The sequence below is a fragment of the Aquarana catesbeiana genome, linkage group LG11, assembly GCF_042186555.1.
Source record: "Aquarana catesbeiana isolate 2022-GZ linkage group LG11, ASM4218655v1, whole genome shotgun sequence".
NCBI classification, from domain to species: domain Eukaryota; kingdom Metazoa; phylum Chordata; class Amphibia; order Anura; family Ranidae; genus Aquarana; species Aquarana catesbeiana.
In genome coordinates this window covers 172735565-172755270 of record NC_133334.1, presented here as the reverse complement: position 1 = coordinate 172755270, position 19706 = coordinate 172735565, and the positions used below count along the sequence as shown (strand labels likewise).

General features: G+C 44.8%; 1 protein-coding gene across 8 annotated transcripts in view; it reads right to left on the bottom strand.

The window, feature by feature from the left end:
* Positions 1 to 19706, bottom strand: part of LTBP3 (latent transforming growth factor beta binding protein 3) — a 1979464-nt gene that overhangs the window by 512442 nt on the left and 1447316 nt on the right. For 6 of the 8 annotated variants that reach the window (XM_073605046.1, XM_073605043.1, XM_073605042.1 and 3 more), the window contains one exon: positions 12581 to 12718. The exons of the other annotated variants lie outside the window; for them this stretch is intronic. In XM_073605046.1, coding sequence (XP_073461147.1) covers positions 12581 to 12718 — 138 coding nt within the window. The remainder of the gene's footprint in view (positions 1 to 12580; positions 12719 to 19706) is intronic. 8 annotated transcript variants of the gene reach the window in all.

The window sequence follows — 19706 nt, the reverse complement described above, 5'->3', positions numbered from 1 at the left end:
CTCATGACTCCTACTATTTATTACACACTTTTGCACAGTAAATTGCAAAAAAGCAAGGACCCTAAAAAGGGAAACCTTTGTACCCCCCGGTACAGCGGGACTTTACAGGCGAACAAAGCAGTTGAATTATAATAAAAACTATTTATTTATTGAAAATTGCTTAAAGAAGCATAAAAACATGAGAATCTAAACATAGATCTATACAAAGTGCTTATGCAAATTGCAACGCAATTTTTTGATATATTTCTTTACACTTTCAATTGTGATATTATTCAGAGCAAGAATTCACACTATGGCAACCGAGAGTGTCCAGCATACATACCAGTATCCAACCTTTGGAAAAAGTTGTGTAAAGACTACGAAAGAAAAGCAAACTCTTGTATGCAGAGAGAAGAATGATGTGATTAAATGAATAGATATATGACCGCCAATTAACCGAAGGTAGACATGGCGGCTTCCAGAGGGAGGTCCGGTGAATCGCCGATCTTAATGCAACTCAATTTCCAGGACTCAACACCCAAATGAGTTTCCATCCATTCTTAGATGGTTTTGTATCAGGAGAATGCGAAAAAGAAGAAATCACCATACAAAGACATGTCACACGTCTAAACAACACCTTGGATATGTATATCTAAAGAATATGTTTAAGATCAATTTAATAAACTGCATTCTCAGAAGGTACTTTATGTTTATTATTTTTTACCTATAATATTGTTGATAACACTATATAAAAACAAATCCAATATGTTTATGAATCTAACCGTTAACAATATGTTTATGATCATACGATATACTTTGATCTTGGTCTCTGTTGTTTATCCCATATCTCTCCCATGTACTCATTGCTATTTTTGTCCAAGCTTTGTTCTGTATCCACTGATGTTTGCCATTATTCCATTATGTGCATCCGAGTATGCCCACACATCCAGTCCAACTAAGAAACAACTTTTTAGTCTCAATTGGATGAATTTATATTCTTAAGGTATTTATATCTTTGCTGTGTTTTTGCGCCGATGGGCCTTGTCTGCATGACGCTCCCCCAGTGCCTTGGCACTGGGTGGGCGCCGTGCAGATTTGTCCCTGAGGCCCCGCTTTGGATGTCCCCAGTCCAAGTCCCCAACGATCCCTTGCAAACAGTGCTCAATATTTCAGTTTTCTATTCCGAGTGTCCCGTGTGAGCGGTTGCCTTGGTGATGCTCAGGTTCATCCCAGGCAACCTATCACACGGCTTCACTCCTCTTTTCTCCTCCCTCCTTTCTGCCTTGCAGCGTTGCCTCTGTATGTTGCTTCGTGATGACGTCACCGCGCTACACGCGATGACGCGGTCTCCCAGGTTTTCCATTCTGCTACCTCGCAACGTAGTCCAAGCACGTCGCTCTGTTCTGACGCCAATGCGTCACACGCGACGATGCGATCCATCTCATCCTGCTGACACTCACGGAATAAGCTACACTGCGCAGGCGCCAGCGGCTTTTAAAATCCGCAACCGGCACCCTGCCCAGTGTCAAACATACACGCCACTAACAACCACGTTTCAGCATTTCGCTTGAAAATCTTTAATCTAAGAAAGTAAGTAAAGAAGCTAGTTATCTATTTTTCTCATACCGCTGAGCAGAAGGGAGGCAATTTCTTCCTCTTTCCTTCTCCCTGGTCTATTCCTGTTTTTTATAAACGACTTCAGTGCTTTCTGTGCAGTTTAAACAGTAACCGCACAGGCAATTCCTGTTTGTATATATAAAGCAATGCCTCTATAATGCGTAGATCACAAAAGAGTTTTTTCTGTGTTTGGAGTATGAGGAAAGCAGCCCTTTCTTTCATTATATATTATATAATATACATAACCTATATGGTGTCTTTTTCTTTTCTTTAGATCTTTTTACATATATTTTCAAATAGAATGTAATCTATTAATTCATTCAAACCTCTTTAGGGCTCTACTGTGGATTTGGCGGGGTTCGTCCTCTGCTTTGGGGGCCTTTGCGGAGTTTTCTCTTGGCCCAATGGAAGCCGCCATGTCTACCTTTGGTTAATTGGTGGTCATATATATATTCATTTAATCACATCATTCTTCTCTCTGCATACGAGAGTTTGCTTTTCTTGCGTAGTCTTTACACAACTTTTTCCAAAGGTTGGATACTGGTATGTATGCTGGACACTCTCGGTTGTCATAGTGTGAATTCTTGCTCTAAATAATATCTCTATGTTTAAATTGATTTCACCTCTTTTTCAGAATACACCCATATTTTCTCTCCTCAATACGCCTCTGAAAAAGGGACATCGTCCTGAAACATGTCAGGCTCATGGAGAAATATGTATTCACAATTGAAAGTGTAAAGAAATATATCAAAAAATTGTGTTGCACTTTGCATAAGCACTTTGTATAGATCTATGTTTAGATTCTCATGTTTTTATGCTTCTTTAAGCAATTTTCAAAAAATAAATAGTTTTTATTATAATTCAACTGCTTTGTTCGCCTGTAAAGTCCCGCTGTACCGGGGGGGGTACAAAGGTTTCCCTTTTTAGGGTCCTTGCTTTTTTGCAACATATTTTGGGATGTTGGCAACACTTTACTGAGGGTTATATATATTTTCCCTATGTGGTTCACCATACTATATATATATTTGCACAGTGAATATTCCTAACCCCTGTATTCCGTGCATAACACCCACTGTTCCCCACGCCGCACTACATTACTGTTCTCCTTGAGGCAACCAAAAGTGTGTCAGGTCTTGTCTTTTAGAATATTATAGCATATATTCCAAAAAAAATTCTGCTAAAATGTTGGGGTTTGGTTAGAAGAAAAGATGGCAACCCTAGTCATCAACTGTATGCAGCCTTTCAATCAAGGCCAGATCTATGAGGGTGCTGGGGTAGACTGCATCCCCAGATTTCAGTTGTACCCCCCAGGCTGTTCTGGAGGCTCTGCGGGGCTAAGCACTACTAGTCATCCTGCTGCAGGCTTACCTATTTGCCAAGCTCCCCTGAGACTCAGCTGCATTGCAGCAAGTGTGCTGTGTGTTTGATTTAAAAAAGTCAGCTGCTTAATAGAGCTGTGTCTGCTATTGTAAGGAAGACAAGTGGTTACTCTTGGGGGTGTTGCTTAAGAAAGGAGGTATTTAGCTACCTCAATACCGGGCACTTTCACCCTCTTCCTGCCCATGCCAAATTTCAGCTTTTAGCACTGTCACATTTTGAATGACAATTACTCAATATACCCAAATGAAAAGGTCTATCCTTTTTTTTGCGACAGATAAGGCTTTCTTTTGATGGTATTTAATCACCACTGGGGATTTTATTTTTTGCTAAATAAATTTTTAAAATACTGAAAAAAAATAAAATAATTTCTTAGTTTCTGTTTAAAATGTTTTCAAATAAGTAATTGTTCTTTACTGATGTGCACTGATAAGCTGCACTGATAGGCACTGAAGGTCACTGATAAGCGACACTGATGGGCACTGAAGCTACACTGATAATCTGGGCACTAATGAACAGCATCCTGACTATCAGTGTAAATACTGTACTCACTGTGCCCTGACAGATCGGCTCTCCTTCCCTCACATGCTGACTCTGTGAAGAGTCTGTGAAGACTCTGTACTTCTTCCGATGTTGACTCGACACTCTCTCCCGCTCTAATGCTGGGTGTGCAGTGTTCCACTACTTATATTGGCATGGGGCGGGGGTCACCGGGTGATGTCACCTAGAAGCCCCACCCCTTATGATGTCACCGCCTGGGGCATGATGGGGCGATGATGTCATAAGGGGTGGGGCTTCTGGGTGACGTCACCTGGTGACCCCGCCCCATTCAAATATAAGTAGTGGCACACCGTGCACCCAGCATTAGAGCGGGAGAGCGCATTACATCAACATTGGAAGAAGAACAGAGGGAGAAGACAGCAGAGAACACCTGGCAAAAGAGCGGGAAGATAGCGGACAAGACCCGGCAGAGGCAGAAGACAGCGGACAGAGGGAGAAGAACCAGAGAGGGCTAGAAGACATCAGGGGAGAAGACCCAGAGAGGGGAGAAGTAAGCGTCAGAAGATGTCAGCGGAGGAGGCAGAGGATCCGGAGAGGGGAGAAGAAATCGAAAGAGACGCCAGAGCTGCCTTAATAAATTACTTTAAAAACCTGTGTACTGCGTTTTATTTTTGACACTTTTTTTGGTGAATGGGAAGGGGTACAATGTACCCGATACTCATTCACATAGGGTGGGGGGCCGGGATCTGGGGGCCCCCCTATTAAAGAGGGCTTCCAGATTCCGGTAAGCCCCCCGCCTGCAGACCCCGACAACCAACGGCCAGGGTTGTCGGGAAGAGGCCCTTGTCCTTATCAACATGGGGGCAAGGTGCTTTGGGGTGGGGGGCGCAAGGCCCCCCTGACCCAAAGCTCCAACCCCCCATGTTGAGGTCATGCGGCCTGGTATGGTTAAGGAGGGGGGGAGCTCGTTCGTCCCCGCCCCCTTTCCTGACCTGCCGGGCTGTGTGCTTGGATAAGGGTCTGGTATGGATTTTGGGGGGACCCCACTTTGTTTTTTGGCATGGGGGTTCCCCTTAAAATCCATGCCAGACCGAAGGGCCTGGTATGGTCTTGGAGGGGGAAGCCATGCCATTTTTTTATTTTTTTATTTGGCGTGGAGTTCCCTCTGAAGATTCATACCAGACACAAAGTGCCTGCATTGTCGGGATAAAAGTCGGATCCTCGTTCATTGAAGTCAGATGGATGTCACACTTCAAGTCGCAGGGTAAAGTCAGATCCACAGTCGTACGACTGTCATGTCATACCAGTGTAATCACCATGTCGGATGTTACAAATCGGATGGTTAGGACAAGGATCCTACTTTGATACAACTTCAATGATATTCAATGGGCTGAAGTAGGACCAAAATTGGACCAAAGTAGTGCAGGGAGCATTTTCAAAGTCAGACCGACTTGTGTCAGACCAGTTAAGACAGCTCTCATAGGGAAACATTGATTTTAACACGTCATGCGACATGGGCTCTCAATGTTGGACGTTTGTCGTACAAGTGTGAACTCGGCCTAAACCTAGGTTCACACTGAGTGCGGGAATGAAATGGTGCGAGTTCAGCTGAACGCTCACCATTTAATTCCGCATGTCAGTCCCGATTTCGGCAGCGATTTCAGAGACATCAGTGCGGGTTTCTGCACAAATGTCAATGGAAATCGCACCCCGAAATCACAAAAAGTAGTACAGAAACTACTTTTTGAAATCAGTGTACTGTAAAATGTACTGGAGATTTAGCCGACTAAATATGACTAAAACAATTGCAGAAGACTAAAATGAGACTAAAACTTAAATGCCATTTCAGTCAAAAGACTAAGACTAAAACTAAATCCAAATTTACTGCCAAAATTAACACTGATATACACCACTGATGAAGTGATTATGAAACTAGGAAATGTGTTAAAGATGGCAAATATTGGTTAACAATTGTTTTTCTTATGGTACCACCGCTGCCTGGTGTCATCTTTATGTAGCACCTTCGTTGTTTGCTAGTTGTTAGGTAGATTTAGTTAGCTCCTCTGTAGGAAGATCAGCATGGGGTTAATTGTGTTTAGGAGGCTGTGCAGTGCTTCACAGGTTGTGACTCTGTTACTTCCCCGTCTCCTGGAACTCACTGGAAGTTTACAGAACATACTGGGTGGGTGGGGACAGAGGCTACACACTGAATATTTATGGAGCTTCCAGCAATCCCTGGGGAAGTGGACCCAGGAGGTGGGGAAGCAACCCACAAATATTGTGAAATCTGGGAGCAGAGTCCGGGGGTCCAGCCATGGAGGAGGAGAGGGAGAGAGCGAAAGGGAGAGAAAAGAGGAAGAAGGGAGCTCCAGGAATTCACCCGGCTTAGGTCTCATCTAGGCTTAGCAGCAGACCCCTAGCCAAGCCAGAAGCAGCCTGTCCAGTGCAGACCAAGATAGCAGTCATTCTGGATTCTGGGAGTTTAAGGGACTAAGTGAGTACAAACCAGCCATCACCCCTAAGGCAAGAAGAGGACAGTAAAGTGCCATACCTCACATGTCTGGGACAGAGTGTAACTCAAGTGCAGTGCAAGATAGACAGGAGCACGCTAATTCTCCAACCTTGGGGCTAAAGCAGCCAGGTGCTGTGTCTTTAATACAAACTTTTTGGTACAGGTATACATTTTGCTTTGCAGTACTACTCCCACAGCTGTGGGATACAGCATGCATCTTGGAATTTGAGAAGCCAGAGATTTAGCAGGTCCTCAACTGTTTGTACATAGTTTTACAGTGTTTTTTTCAGTTTGGGGTATCTCATGCACCCCCAATTCCCATCCAATTTATTGTTCCTAAAATAACCACCAAAAAAACAAAACCCCTAGACTGTTTAGTGAGCCATCTGGAAATGGGCCGTCTTATGTAATTGCCCAATGTGTTGTTTGAGAATACTTGCAACACTGTGTCTTGTCTACTTTGCTGAAATTTATTTATTTATTTTTTTTGTAAAATCCTTTTCTAAATAAAGAATGCCTAAAAAACAAGTGTTTGTCTTAAAATTAACCCCTGCTGCCAAGCTATTATTCTTACAAATGATCACCACACAAGGAGGCACCTTGTGTAACAAAACAAGTCAAATGCACTTGACATCAGGACACCAAACTTGAACACTAGAACCAGATATCTAAGGCTCGATTCACACTAATGCGTTTTTTTGATGCATTTTGCATTTTGCAGAAATGCAGGGAAATGTTTTAACATGGGTTCCTATGGAACATGTTCACATCAATGCATTTTTTGTGCCTCTGCATTTTTGGAAAGGGTCAGGGACTATTTTTCCCACAAAATGCAGCATTTTGCATGTAATAGAATTCAATGGAAGCGCATCCAAAATGCAAGTTTTTACCGCCATTTTGCCGCAATTTGCGTTTTGCGTTTTTTTTTCATTTTTTTTTTTACACTGTATATAGCTGGTTGCTAAGGAGGGGGCCGGGAAGCTGGCCGCCATGTCCTTAACAACCGATGAATCATCAGCTGGCTTCCCCCTCAATGTAAAAAAAAAAAATTGTGAAATAAAAAACGGCGTGGGGTCCCCCCCAGGTCCATTCCAGACACTTATCCGAGCATGCAGCCCAGCAGGTCAGGAAAGGGAGGGGACGAGCGAGCCCCCCCCCCTCCTGAACCATACCAGGCCGCATGCCCTCAACATGGGGGGGGTGGGTGTTTTGGGGCAGGGGGGGCTCTTGCCCAGTGGTTGTCAGGGTCTGCGGGCGGGGGGGCTTATCGAAATCTGGAAGCCCCCAGATCCCGGCCCCCCTATGTGAATGAGTATGGGGTACATTCACTAAAAAAAGTAGTGTAGTGTTAAAAAATACAGTAGACAGTTTTTGACAAGTCTTTTATTAAAAATCTTCTTCTTCTTCTCTGCTTCATACTCCATCTTCTCCCGCATCTTCATCCTTCAGTCTTCTCCTTCTCCCCCTGCTGCTTCTTCCGCTCTTCTTCTGTGTTCTTTGCCCAGTGTTCTTCCTCTGTCGCCACTCCCGCTGAAGACCCTCCTCCGATGCTGAGTCTCGCTGATCTGTCGGCGCCGATGTCCTGCATTTCCTAAATAACAATGGGGGCGTGGCAATCAGATTACGCCATCCAGAGGCAACGCTGCCTTGTGACGTCACCACCCAGGGCATGCTGGGTCCGTGACATCACAACGGGCGTGGGCGTGTGGGTGAAAGTTTCCCAGCCATCAGACCACAGTGATCACTGCTGGTAGCTATAGCAGCCAGCAGTGATCACCAAAAAAAAAGCCACGCTGGCTGTACTGGAGTCAGTTGATAGATTGAATTCTGTACAACCAGTCTGCATATAGATAGATCGAAATTCTGCTGGTTCAGCAGAAAATTAAATCTGTCTATGGTGGCTTAAGTTCACCAGCCTCTGGGTTTAATAATATCCTAAAATCTTCTGAAAGGGGTGCTCCACTTAGGTGTAGAAATTCACTTTGAACTCCACCTTATTTCTAGAACTCTCATTATGTATTAGATGTGCAAACAATAAGGTGAGAGCACATTGAATACCTACAGAGAGTAATGGATATAAGGTGATGTTCAAAGTGAACCGTGCCATTACCTGCAGGGACTGGCATTTAGGGGGTTAAAACAGACAGGGAGTAAATGTGAGATCACCTCCTCTGTCTGTCACTTTTCAGTGGAGTGGCAGTGCCTGCTGCAAGTAATTACAAGCCTTTGGGCTGACACTGGTGTACTGGTGGGTTTCCATAGCAGGTAACAGTTCCTCAGACTACTTTTATTTTGCAAATTTTTGCTGCATTTTCTGGAAGTGCACCAAATATGCAGCATTCAGGATGTTTTGTGCACTTTCAGAACATGCAGAAAAAATGTGCAGCCTCTGTGGGACCAGGGGCAACATGCAGGAAGACTGCCAGTACACAGCACTGCAGACAACCGGCAGCATGCCAGTGTGAGCCCACATCATAACACCTAGGAGGGCAAGGTAGTGTGGCTGCTAGGAAAAAAAAACTCTTTAGCTGCAGAGAGGGGGAGGGAGGAGGCGTTCACTTACTTGGACGGTCCCAGCCTCCCAGGAGACTCACTGGATTTGAGCCGACTGCTCAGATTTCACTTTCCCGCCCACACATCCTCTTCACAGACAGCACGCGGGCTGCCCGGAGTGTGGGCGGGGAAAGAGAGAGCAGGTCCAGCCTCTGCCAGCCATTCGTGTGGAGGAGAGAGGGGAGGGGCTGGGCGGGGCTGTGCTGTGCTCTGTAACACAGACTGTCTCCCTGAGACATCACTGGCTCACAGTACTAGATGGAGATGCCGCACTCGGCCAGCTCAAAAACTGCACACGTGCGGTTCTGTGCTGGCGACACAGCGGCCTTTATAGTGCATATGAGAGCAGCCCAGGGGGAAATTGCATCTCTGCCCCCGGCCCAGCCCACCCCTGAATGGGAGTGGTTTCATAATTATCAATCAGCCGTGCACCTGCAGGCCTCTAATGAGCAGTGCCGGGACTAGGTCATCCAGTGCCCAGGGCGAACATGCCAAACTGCGCCCCCCGGGTTGCGCACATTTGGAGCGGTTTTCTGATAATATGATCATCAGTACACAGCTTTCATGAGCTGGTTACGACAGTTCATGTTAAAATATCACAAAATAAGCACAAAAAAGATTTCTTGTAAGATAACAGAACAAGCCATTTTCATGTAATTAGTATGGTATGTGCACAAAAAAAATCTGTGCATGCTTGAAAATGAAAGAATACATTACAATACATCATTTATGAAGTTGTATTCTGTCTAATGAGAATTTTTGTAACTATTTGTTTTCCACATGATACTAGCATGGAAAAAAAAAAACTGTCTGATTATTCTCATTGTGTGTATGGGCCTATTATTCTAGGAGCAGAGGATTAAGGTAAAACCACTTAAACGGGAACACATGTATAGTTTTTTTTTCCATTCATCCAGTGGGCTAAAAAAAACCCAAAACACTAAGGCTGGATTCACACTATTGCAAATTGGATGTGGGTTTCCCCTCATCCAATTTGCATGGCAGGAGACTGTGACCGGATCTCTATGGAGCCGGTACAAACAGCTCCGGGACGGCTGCGGAGCGAATTGCACAGGAGTCTTGTGCATCTTCTGGTCTTTTTCAGGTCTGAATTCAGCCAAAAGTTCAGACTGAATTCAGGACTGAAGCGAAGAACAGTGACGCACTGGACCCCTGCTGTGAGCCGCTCCGCACAGCAGTCTGAACCCAGCCTAACAGACTGATCCATCCACACAAGAGAGGTGGATGCATAAATCCCCTTTACCGAGATGTATTCTGACAGTGGGGGCTCTTCTCTGTCAGAATACACTCATCAGCGCTACAGCTGATTGTCTGCAAGCCGCTGATCGAACAAGTTTTTCCAGCAGTCCCATTCTACAGAAGCTGATCTGATGGGGTGGCTTCTAACAGGCAAGGTCACACATAGATCAAAATTCAGATGGTCCCTGCTAAAGCAAACAAATTTTGATTCGTGTGTACCCAGCCTTACCTAATTCCTTGCTCCAGTAGGCTTTTTCCAGTGCTGAGATTGGCCCTCTGGAGCTCCTGAGTGAATTGTGAGTGGCTGTGATCACACTCCAGCCTTATCATACCATACAGGGTTAATGTTCCTGTATAGTATGTGATGATGCTGAGGTCTGGGTGGAGGGGAAGAGCACTGCAGCAGGCTGGAGCAAGTACAAGCTTTCCCCCAGCACTGCAAGGGTGAACGTACACTGAAGAAATGACACTTTGCTACAATGTAAAGTAAGGAGTGTACAGCTTGTATAACAGTGTAAATTTGCTGTCTCCTTAAAATAACTCAAAATAATAATAGAAACAAATAAAAAAAGCTCCGTCTCGATGTGGGGCCTCCTGGGGACTGCTGTCTTTTGGCTGTGACAGGCTGTGACATTAGTTATATAGGCAAGGGTGGGCCACCCGGTGAGGTAACAGAGTGACAGCAGTCACCGGGAGGCCTCACATGGAGGCAGAGTTTTTTAAAAAATTTTTCCCTATTTTTCAGGTCCATCGGGTTGCGTGATTGACGATGGATTTTCCTTTTTGACACTTTTTTTGGTGAATGGGTAGGGGTACAACCCGCTACCCATTCACATAGGGGGGGCAGGATCTGGGGGTCCCCTTGTTAAAGGGGGCTTCCAGATTCTGATAAGCCCCCCGGGTTGTTGCCCTCAACATGGGGAGGGGTCTGGGGTGAGGATGATGGGGACAGTAGCCTCTTCCCGACAACCCTAGCCATTGGTTTCTGGGGTCTGCGGCCTGGTATGGTTCAGGAGGGGGGGGCACTCGCTCGTCCCCCCATCCTGACTTTCAGACTGCATGCTCGGATAAGGGTCTGGTATGGATTTTGGAGGGAACCCCATGCCAATTTTTTTAAAACCCAAAGGGCCTGGTATGGACTGGGAGGGACCACACGTAATTTTTTTTCCTTGATTTTCTATCCATATTGCTGGGAGCCGGCAATACATTACAGGCACAAGCAAGTTTAAATGACCAATTCTTCCTTTAGAAATGTAATTTTCCTGTGGCAGATGCGCCACTTTACAGGCCCTGGGGGGCAGGCATGATATTTAAAGGAATCTTTCATTTTTATTGTTCACTTTAAGCAATTATTAAAGCGGAGTTCTACTTCCACTCGTTGTACTCCCCCCATCTCCGGTGCCACCTTTTGGGGGGAGGGGGGATAGGATATCTGTCTAATACAGGTATCCTATTCCCACTTCCGGGAGCCTCAGCCGTGGGTATTGACGTCACCGCCCGGGCTCCCTCCTCCTTCCCCGGCCGTGGGGCCAGTAGGAGAGAGGAGCGGAGCCTCGCGCATGAGCAGTATGGTTCCCGGCGTGAAGCCATAAGGCTTCACTGCCGAGTTCCCTTACTCACAATGGATGCGGCATGCACCTGACAGCTGATGGAAACATCAGATGCGGTGCCGACATCGCTGGATTCCAGAAAAGGTAAGTGTTCGATTATTAAAAGGCAGTATGTGCAGCTGCTGCCTTTTAATATTTTCAGCGGTGGGCAGACCTCCGCTTTAAAATTTGCTGCTCCTGAGAAAAACTGTTGTTTTAAAAACTTTTTTTACATTGATACATGTCTCCTAGGGCAGTACCCGGGTCCCCATACACTTTTTATGGCAATAACGTACATATAAACCTTTAAAATTAGCACTTTTGAGAGAGGAAAGCTCTGATGTCTACTGAGCAGAAAACAGTGATTAGGGCTGCAATGAACTGCTGTCTGCCTGCTTCACCCACCTGTGCTGGAGCTCTCAATGTCCCAATAAAGCCACCCAGCCTGGTAGGTACCTGTGCCCGGGATAGTGTTTGTGTCTATTCCGGCAATGGGCGGGGAAGCCTGCAGGACGTATGAGCACATTCTCAGCTCTGCTTTAGAACAGAATTTAGCAACACAGAGGCTAAGACAAAGGGTGATGCTCCAGTGTTTTGGCGCCCCCTCCCAAACTCCACCCAGGGCAGTGGTCCCTCCCTCCCACCCCTTGTAAATTACATTTCTGTTGCAAGGAATGCCTTAAATCTGACTTGTATCTTAGTGCAGACTTCTGGTAAAATCAGTGAGCCAATCACACAAGCAGGAAATTAGGTTTCTGGGGGGCGTTCTGTACACATTCTGTGTAGAGAACACCTCCAGGTAGCCATATTGCATTGCATCTTTAGAAAATTACAGAGCTGCAGATTGAAAAGGAAAAGTAATTTTTAATAACATTGAATTACAATATGACTTGTGTCGCAATTGTTTACGCTATATTATTTTTTCTTTATTTGTTTTTTTTTACCCATGAAAGTGGAGTTACCCTTTAAACATTGTGGTAGTTTCTTTATTGTAGTCATATATGTACAGTATGTGATTAATGTGTCCATTCATTCAACTCAAACTCATTTGCAACAAGCCTTTCAAAATAGCCTAAAAAATTACTCACGTTATGAAATAATGAAACACCAATGTTGCAGGCTTGAAATTTTAGAATTCAAATCATAGCTGAAGGATGCACAATTAATCGGTAAATGCATGGAATATGCTTACCTAGCTCAGTATTGGGCACACAAAGCTTGTGTTCTGTGTGGTACTGCATATGTAGTGGACAACGGCAATAAAAGGAGCCTCGAGTGTTGATACACTGACCATTGACACAATTAGACTCATCTACGCATTCATCCACATCTGTGAGAGAAAGGTAGACTTACAGCATTAGTCTAAAGACAGCCCATTTGCATTCAAATCATTACAGTATAGGCTACAGTATATCATACAAACACTGTGTAGCAATATACATTTTCATCAAGGCAAGGGATAATTATTTCATTTGGTCTTCCTAAAAAATTAGATAACATATAATTTAGTAACACATCTTATGTCTTTAGGCTATAAGAAAAGTTGCCACCTTGTTGCTCATAGACCACTGTATATGCTGAGTCAGATAAGTCAGATACCTGCTACCTTGTTGATCGCTAATAGTTCCTTCCATCAGCTTGCCAGTGGCGTCACTGTGGGACCTGGGTGACACCCGCCAGAGGGGTGACACCTCTCCAGTGTTCACTCCAGCCCCAAGCAGGCCAGGATCCCTGGCTGGGATGAGCCGCCATGTTTCTGGAGTCCAATACCCATTCAACCCTATGTAGCAGGTTCCGGCACTCCCCTCCCCACTCAAGCCGTGGGGAGTGTACACAGCAGTGCATAGGGGACAGAGGGGCTGTCCCCATAACCTGACAAAAGAGGGCGGCCAGCTCTGTGTAGCCCGGGCCACTGATGCTTGTTTCTGATTGGCCAAGAAGAGGACCAAGCACAAGAGGGGAGAAGAGCACCATGGGACATGTAGTCCCAGCAATATATAGGAGATAAATGCAGCCTCCTGCATGCTGGCTGAACTGAGAGGGAGAAGGGCAAGCCTGAAGCAAGGAAAGGAAAGAGGATCAGAGTTACTGATCTGGGGAGAGACCACAAGACGGCCCAAGAGAGGAGACCAGGAGACCAGAAGCAGGAGATGGAGCTCCTTCCCCTTGCCTGCTTTTGGAGACATCGGGGCCTGAGCAAGGTGGTGACCATTCCTGCCAGCAAGCGCCACAGTCAGATGTGGGTCAACTGTTGCACCTCCAGGCGCATCTATACAGGCATCACTGGATCCCTGGGTCATCAGGTTGCCAGTCAGGCATCCTTCAAAAGCCTGTTCCAGGACATCCCCTTTCTTTGAGCTTTGGTATCTTCAGGATTGGTGAGCGGGCGGAAGCACAACATGTGTACACATACCTCCCAAATGTCTCTGATTTGGAGGGACTGTCCCTGATTTGGAGCAATGTCCCTCTGTCCCTCATGCCTCCTCATTTGTCCCTCATTTTGGTCTGATCTATATAGTTGTACAGTATATAAAATGCACTTTTTATCTTTCAAAAAGTGTTTCCCAGTGCTAAACCTTTCAGCCAATTTCTAAATTGTTGCATTTGTACATGTGAAAAGCCAATATAAAGGAATAGTAGTGGTAAAAAAAAAAAACACTTGTGGGTTTAATTAGCCTTTTTTTGGGGTTATTTCTCCTTTAAGGGGGTGTGGCAGGGGGCGTGCCCTATGCCTACATACATTTGCTAGGAGAAGTCCCTCATTCCCATCTCAAAATGTTGGGAGGTATGTGTACACCCTACAAAGACACTGCATGCGAACACCTTTATCCCATCTCTGTGCATGGGAGGCTGAGGTTGTTCTTGGGGTTGAGAAGAAGAACAGAAAACCCAAAAGTTACCTTTGGGGGTGGCGCTACACCTATAAGGTAAGTCAGAAAGATGGTGGCCCCCATAAAAAAAGGAGAAGGAGACTCAGGGTCAAGTGTCAGAACAAAATGAGGGACAAATGGGAAGGAATGCGGGACAAAGTGACATTGCTCCAAATCAGGGACAGTCCCTCGAAATCAGGGACATTTGGGAGCTATGTATATTGCCACTATATTTTATGTATAAATACTATATTGCAACATGACATGTTAATGCTGCATCATCTTCCCAAATTTATTCTTGCCTATTTTACAACATCTTTTACATGTCTTTAATAATATGTCATTCATGAAGGGGGACAAACTGACACTTGCAGCTCAGCCACACTTTGTGCACGACCAGTTCATGTTTAACCACTTGACCCTCAGGCCAATTCTGACATTTCTCTCATACATGTATAAATTAGCATTTATTCCTAACCACGTTCAGTCTACAACGAACAAATCTGTGTCAGTGTAGACCAGGTAAGCACGCAAAGCACTTACTGTTTTTTTTTTGTGTTTTTTTTTAAAGAAACCTGTGAGCAGTGTTACGGTACTTGTTTTCAAAAGAGAAAGTTCCAGGGCTGTCACGTTTATGCTTTTTTTACTAAAGCGTGAGTCACTGATCTAAAATAAGCATGTGGATATCAGTTATGGCATTCTAAATGCTTATTATTTAAGTCACAAATGTGCCAAGTAGTCATCATGACATAAAAGCTCATAGCTCCTGAAGTATGCACCTACAGAAACAAATCAGAATGGCAGGTTTCACACAACTGTACTTTAAGGTTTCCCTAACAAATGAATGTTTGTCCTTGTTACTAAAACTTCTTACACTAAACAAACTGAACTTCTTCAGACTGCAACACTGAACACCATTAGGCTACATTAACATGCCAGTTTAGCCACGGATAGTTCGTTGTGCTCAGAGAGGGCTAAATGTTACTGTACCTCTGGACACAACAGTCTGTGTTATGGCTGCATACAGATTATCCAATTAGCTGTAGCCAGTTTGTGCGCAGCTGAGACTCTGCAGCTATTACACCCTGGATGCAGAATGCACACTGGCTACATCCAAGGTCGGTCTGAGAGTTCCTATTTGCATAAAATCGCTCAAATGAGTGACTACATGTTCACAGCAATGGAGCCTGCCAGTACAAATCTAACAGCCACTGTTGATAGCTTCTGCTGTTCTCACAGAGTGTGTGCAAGCAGGGTTTACAACTAGACATGTGCAACTAGACTGAATTTAACTAAATGAAAAAACTAGATTAACGAATCAAAACAAATTTTTTCGTCATGCACATGTCTATTTACACCCCCAGCCGGATGCAGCTAAACACCCATGTGAATGTAGCCTTAAACTTGAAGCTTATTCAGTGTTTATCACTAGAGAGTACTATACACTACAGAACACATGCTAGAGCTTAAATTACAAGATCACAGAATGCATTGAGTCAGCATAGTCTGTCACTGTCCTGAACTACATTATAAACATGAATCCAAAATGAACTAGTGGAGCACAACATAGCTCCCAACTATCCCCGATTTGGAGCAATGTCCCTCTGTCCCTCTTTCCCCCTAATTTGTTGCTCATATTGGTCTGATCTATATAGTTGTATATAAAATGCACTTTTTATCTTTCAAAAAGTGTTTCCCAGTGCTAAACCTTTCACCCGAATTCTCAATTGCTGCATTTGTAAATTTTAAAAAGCCAATATAAAGGAATAGTAGTGGTAAAAAAAAAAAAGCCCTTTTTAATAACTTTTTTTGGTTAATTCTCCTTTAAAGGGGTGTAGCAGGAGGCGTGTCCTATGCCTACATACGTTTGCTAGTAGGTGTCCCTCATTCCCATCTCAAAATGTTGGGAGGTATGTTAATATATGTGACAATGTATTTATTAGAGTTGGGCGAACGGTTTGGCCCGAGCATGAGTTCAGGCCGAACACTACCTGTTCAACGAACACCTGAATTGTCAGGGTGTTCGACCGTTTGTTTTACCCGCCGAATGACCACAATGCACTGCTCCACTGCACAGTGCATTGGAAGCCCTGATTGGCCATTTGCAGTGTGATATAGGCATGGAGAGAGATTGAACAGGGCTCTGTTCAGTGCTACTAGCAAGTTAGTGTGCTATTGTGATTCTATTTTCAATGTAATATCAGTTTAGTGTAAATCTATTGCAGTGCGAGTGTAGTTTATCATCTCATTTTTACTTTAGTGACAGTTTTTTTTGTCAGGGCAGGTTTCCTGCAGTATATTTCAGTGCGTTAGTGCACGATTAACGCAATAATTTTTTTAGTGCATTACTGCACGTTTAACGCAGCATATTTTAGTGCGTTACTGTACGTTTCACGCAGTATATTTCACTGAGTTAGTGCACGTTTAATTAAGTACATTTCAGTGCATTACTGCACGTTTAACGCAGTATATTTCACTGCGTTACTATACATTTCACGCAGTATATTTCAGTGCCTTAGTGCATGTTTAACGCAGTATATTTTAGTGCGTTGGTGCATGTTTAACGTAGTATATTTCAGTGTGTTAATTTACGTTTTATGCAGTATATTTTACTGCATTACTGTATGTTTTATGCAGTATATTTCACTGCGTTAATGCAAGTTTAACGCAGTATGTATCACTGCGTTATATTTCAATGCGTTACTGCATGTTTAACGCAGTATATTGCAGTGCATTACTGCACGTTTAATGCAGTATATTTCAGTGCGTTACTACACGTTTAAAGCGGTATATTTCAGTGCATTACGCATTTAAAGCAGTATATTTCAGTGTGTTGGTGCATGTTTAATGCAGTATATTTCAGTGCATTGGTGCATGTTTACAGCAGTATATTGCAGTGCATTAGTGCACATTTAACACAGTATATTTCAGTGTGTAGGTGCTTGTTTAACGCAGTATATTTTAGTGCAGTATATTTCAGTGCGTTAGTGCAGTTTTACTGCAGTATATTTTAGTGTGTCAGTGGAGTGTATCTGTGTAGTGAGTACACAAGTTAAAGTGCACCAAACACTTTCCATTGATTAAAGTGCATTCAAGTACACATTTCTGCATCTTTTTGAAATTTTGTTAAAAAGCGTCCCCCCATCATGTCTTGGAGGCCAACAAGGAGAGGCAGATGTCCCCATGGCACTGTGAGGGGGCCAGCAACATATGTGTCCACAGGCAAAGGTGGACATGGTCTGTCCTCAGGCAGGGCATAATTTCCTCTGTTCAGTGATATTGCCCATGCTATCCAGCCACAGCATTCAGAGGAGGTGGTGGACTGGTTTACTAAACCATTATCATCCTCTGTCACCCAAGAAGAGACTAGTGCGCAGTCCACTGCAGCTGCCAGAGTGGCTTATTCTGCCTCCTTGTCCACAGCTACCCCGGCCATAGCCCCAAGCATCAGGCATGGAGGAGTCAGTTGAGTTATTTGAACACAGCGTCAGCCACTTGCTCCTTGAAGATGCACAGCCATTACTTGATTCCGATCTTGGTTCTGAGGTTGAGGAAGGTAGGAACATGAGCCTACAGAGAGTGGAGAACACTGGTAAACATATTGGCAGTCATGTTCCCCCAGCCACAGCATATTGCCAGGTTGTCTCCAGTGGAAATGAGGGTGGAGGGGATAATGATGATGAGGTCACTGATGTGAGCCGGATAGAGCAGAGGAGAAAAGCGAGGGTGAGACACAACCCCAAAAAGGCTGCCATCATGGAAGAGTAGAGAACAGCCACCCTATTCTACCAGATTGTGTAGCTGTTATCTCCCAGCTAGGGATGAGCTTCGAGTTCGAGTCGAACTCATGTTCGACTCGAACATCGGCTGTTCGCTAGTTCGCTGAACAGCGAACAATTTAGGGTGTCCGCGGCAAATTCGAAAGCCGCAGAACACCCTTTAAAAGTCTATGGAAGAAATCAAAAGTGCTCATTTTAAAGGCTTATATGCAAGTTATTGTCATAAAAAGTGCTTGGGGACCGGGGTCCTGCCCCAGGGGACATGGATCAATGCAAAAAAAAAGTTTTAAAAAGGGCCGTTTTTTCAGGAGCAGTGATTTTAATAATGCTTAAAGTGAAACAATAAAAGTGTAATATTCCTTTAAAATTTCGTACCTGGGGGGTGTCTATAGTATGCCTGTAAAGGGGCGCATGTTTCCCGTGTTTAGAACAGTCTGACAGCAAAATGACATTTCAAAGGAAAAAAAGTCATTTAAAACTACTCACGGCTATTAATGAATTGCCGGTCCGACAATACACATAAAAGTTTGTTGATAAAAACGGCATGGGAATTCCCCACAGGGGAACCCCGAACCAAAATTAAAAAAAAAAAATATGACGTAGGGGGTCCCCCTAAATTTCATACCAGGCCCTTTGGGTCTGGTATGGATATTAAGGGGAACCCCGGCCAAAATTGAAAAAAAAAAATGGCATGGGGTCTCCCCAAAAATCCATACCAGACCCTTATCCGAGCGCGCAACCTGGCAGGCCGCAGGAAAAGGGGGGGGAGAGAGCGTCCCCCCTCCTGAACCGTACAAGGCCACATGCCCTCAACATTGGGAGGGTGCTTTGGGGTAGCCCCCCAAAACATCTTGTCCCCATGTTGATGGGGACAAGGGCCTCATCCCCACAACCCTTGACCGGTGGTTGTGGGGGTCTGCGGGCAGGGGGCTTATTGGAATCTGGAAGCCCCCTTTAACAAGGGGACCCCCAGATCCCGGCCCTTCCCCCTGTGTGAAATGGTAAGGGGGTACAAAAGTACTCCTACCATTTCACAAAAAAAAGTGTCAAAAATGTTAAAAATGACAAGAGACAGTTTTTGACAATTCCTTTATTTAAAAGGCTTCTTCTTTCTTCTATCTTCTATCTTCTATCTTTCTTCGGTTTCTTCCTCCATCTTCTTCTTCTTCTTCTGGTTCTTCCTCCGGTGTCCTCGTCCGGCATCTTCTTCCGCAGCGCCGGCGTCTTCTTCCCTTCGTCTTCTGGGCCGCTCCGCATCCAGCATGATGGGAGGCTCCTGCTGTGTGATGCTTCTCCTCTTCTGACGGTTCTTAAATAACGGAGGGCGGAGCCAACTGGTGACCCCGCCTCCCACACAAGGACTTGATGGGGACTTCCCTGTGGCATCACCGTGCGTCAGAGGGGGGCGGGGTCACCGTGTGGCCACGCCCTCCATTATTTAAGAACCGTCAGAAGAGGAGAAGCGTCACACAGCGGGAGCCTCCCATCATTCTTGATGCGAGGCGGCCGGAGAAGACGAAGGGAAGAAGACGCCGGCGCCACGGAGGAAGATGCCGGACGAGAACACCGGAGGAAGAACCAGAAGAACCAGAAGAAGAAGAAGATGGATGAAGAAACCAAAAGAAGATAGAAGATAGAAGAAAGAAGAAGCATTTAAATAAAGGAATTG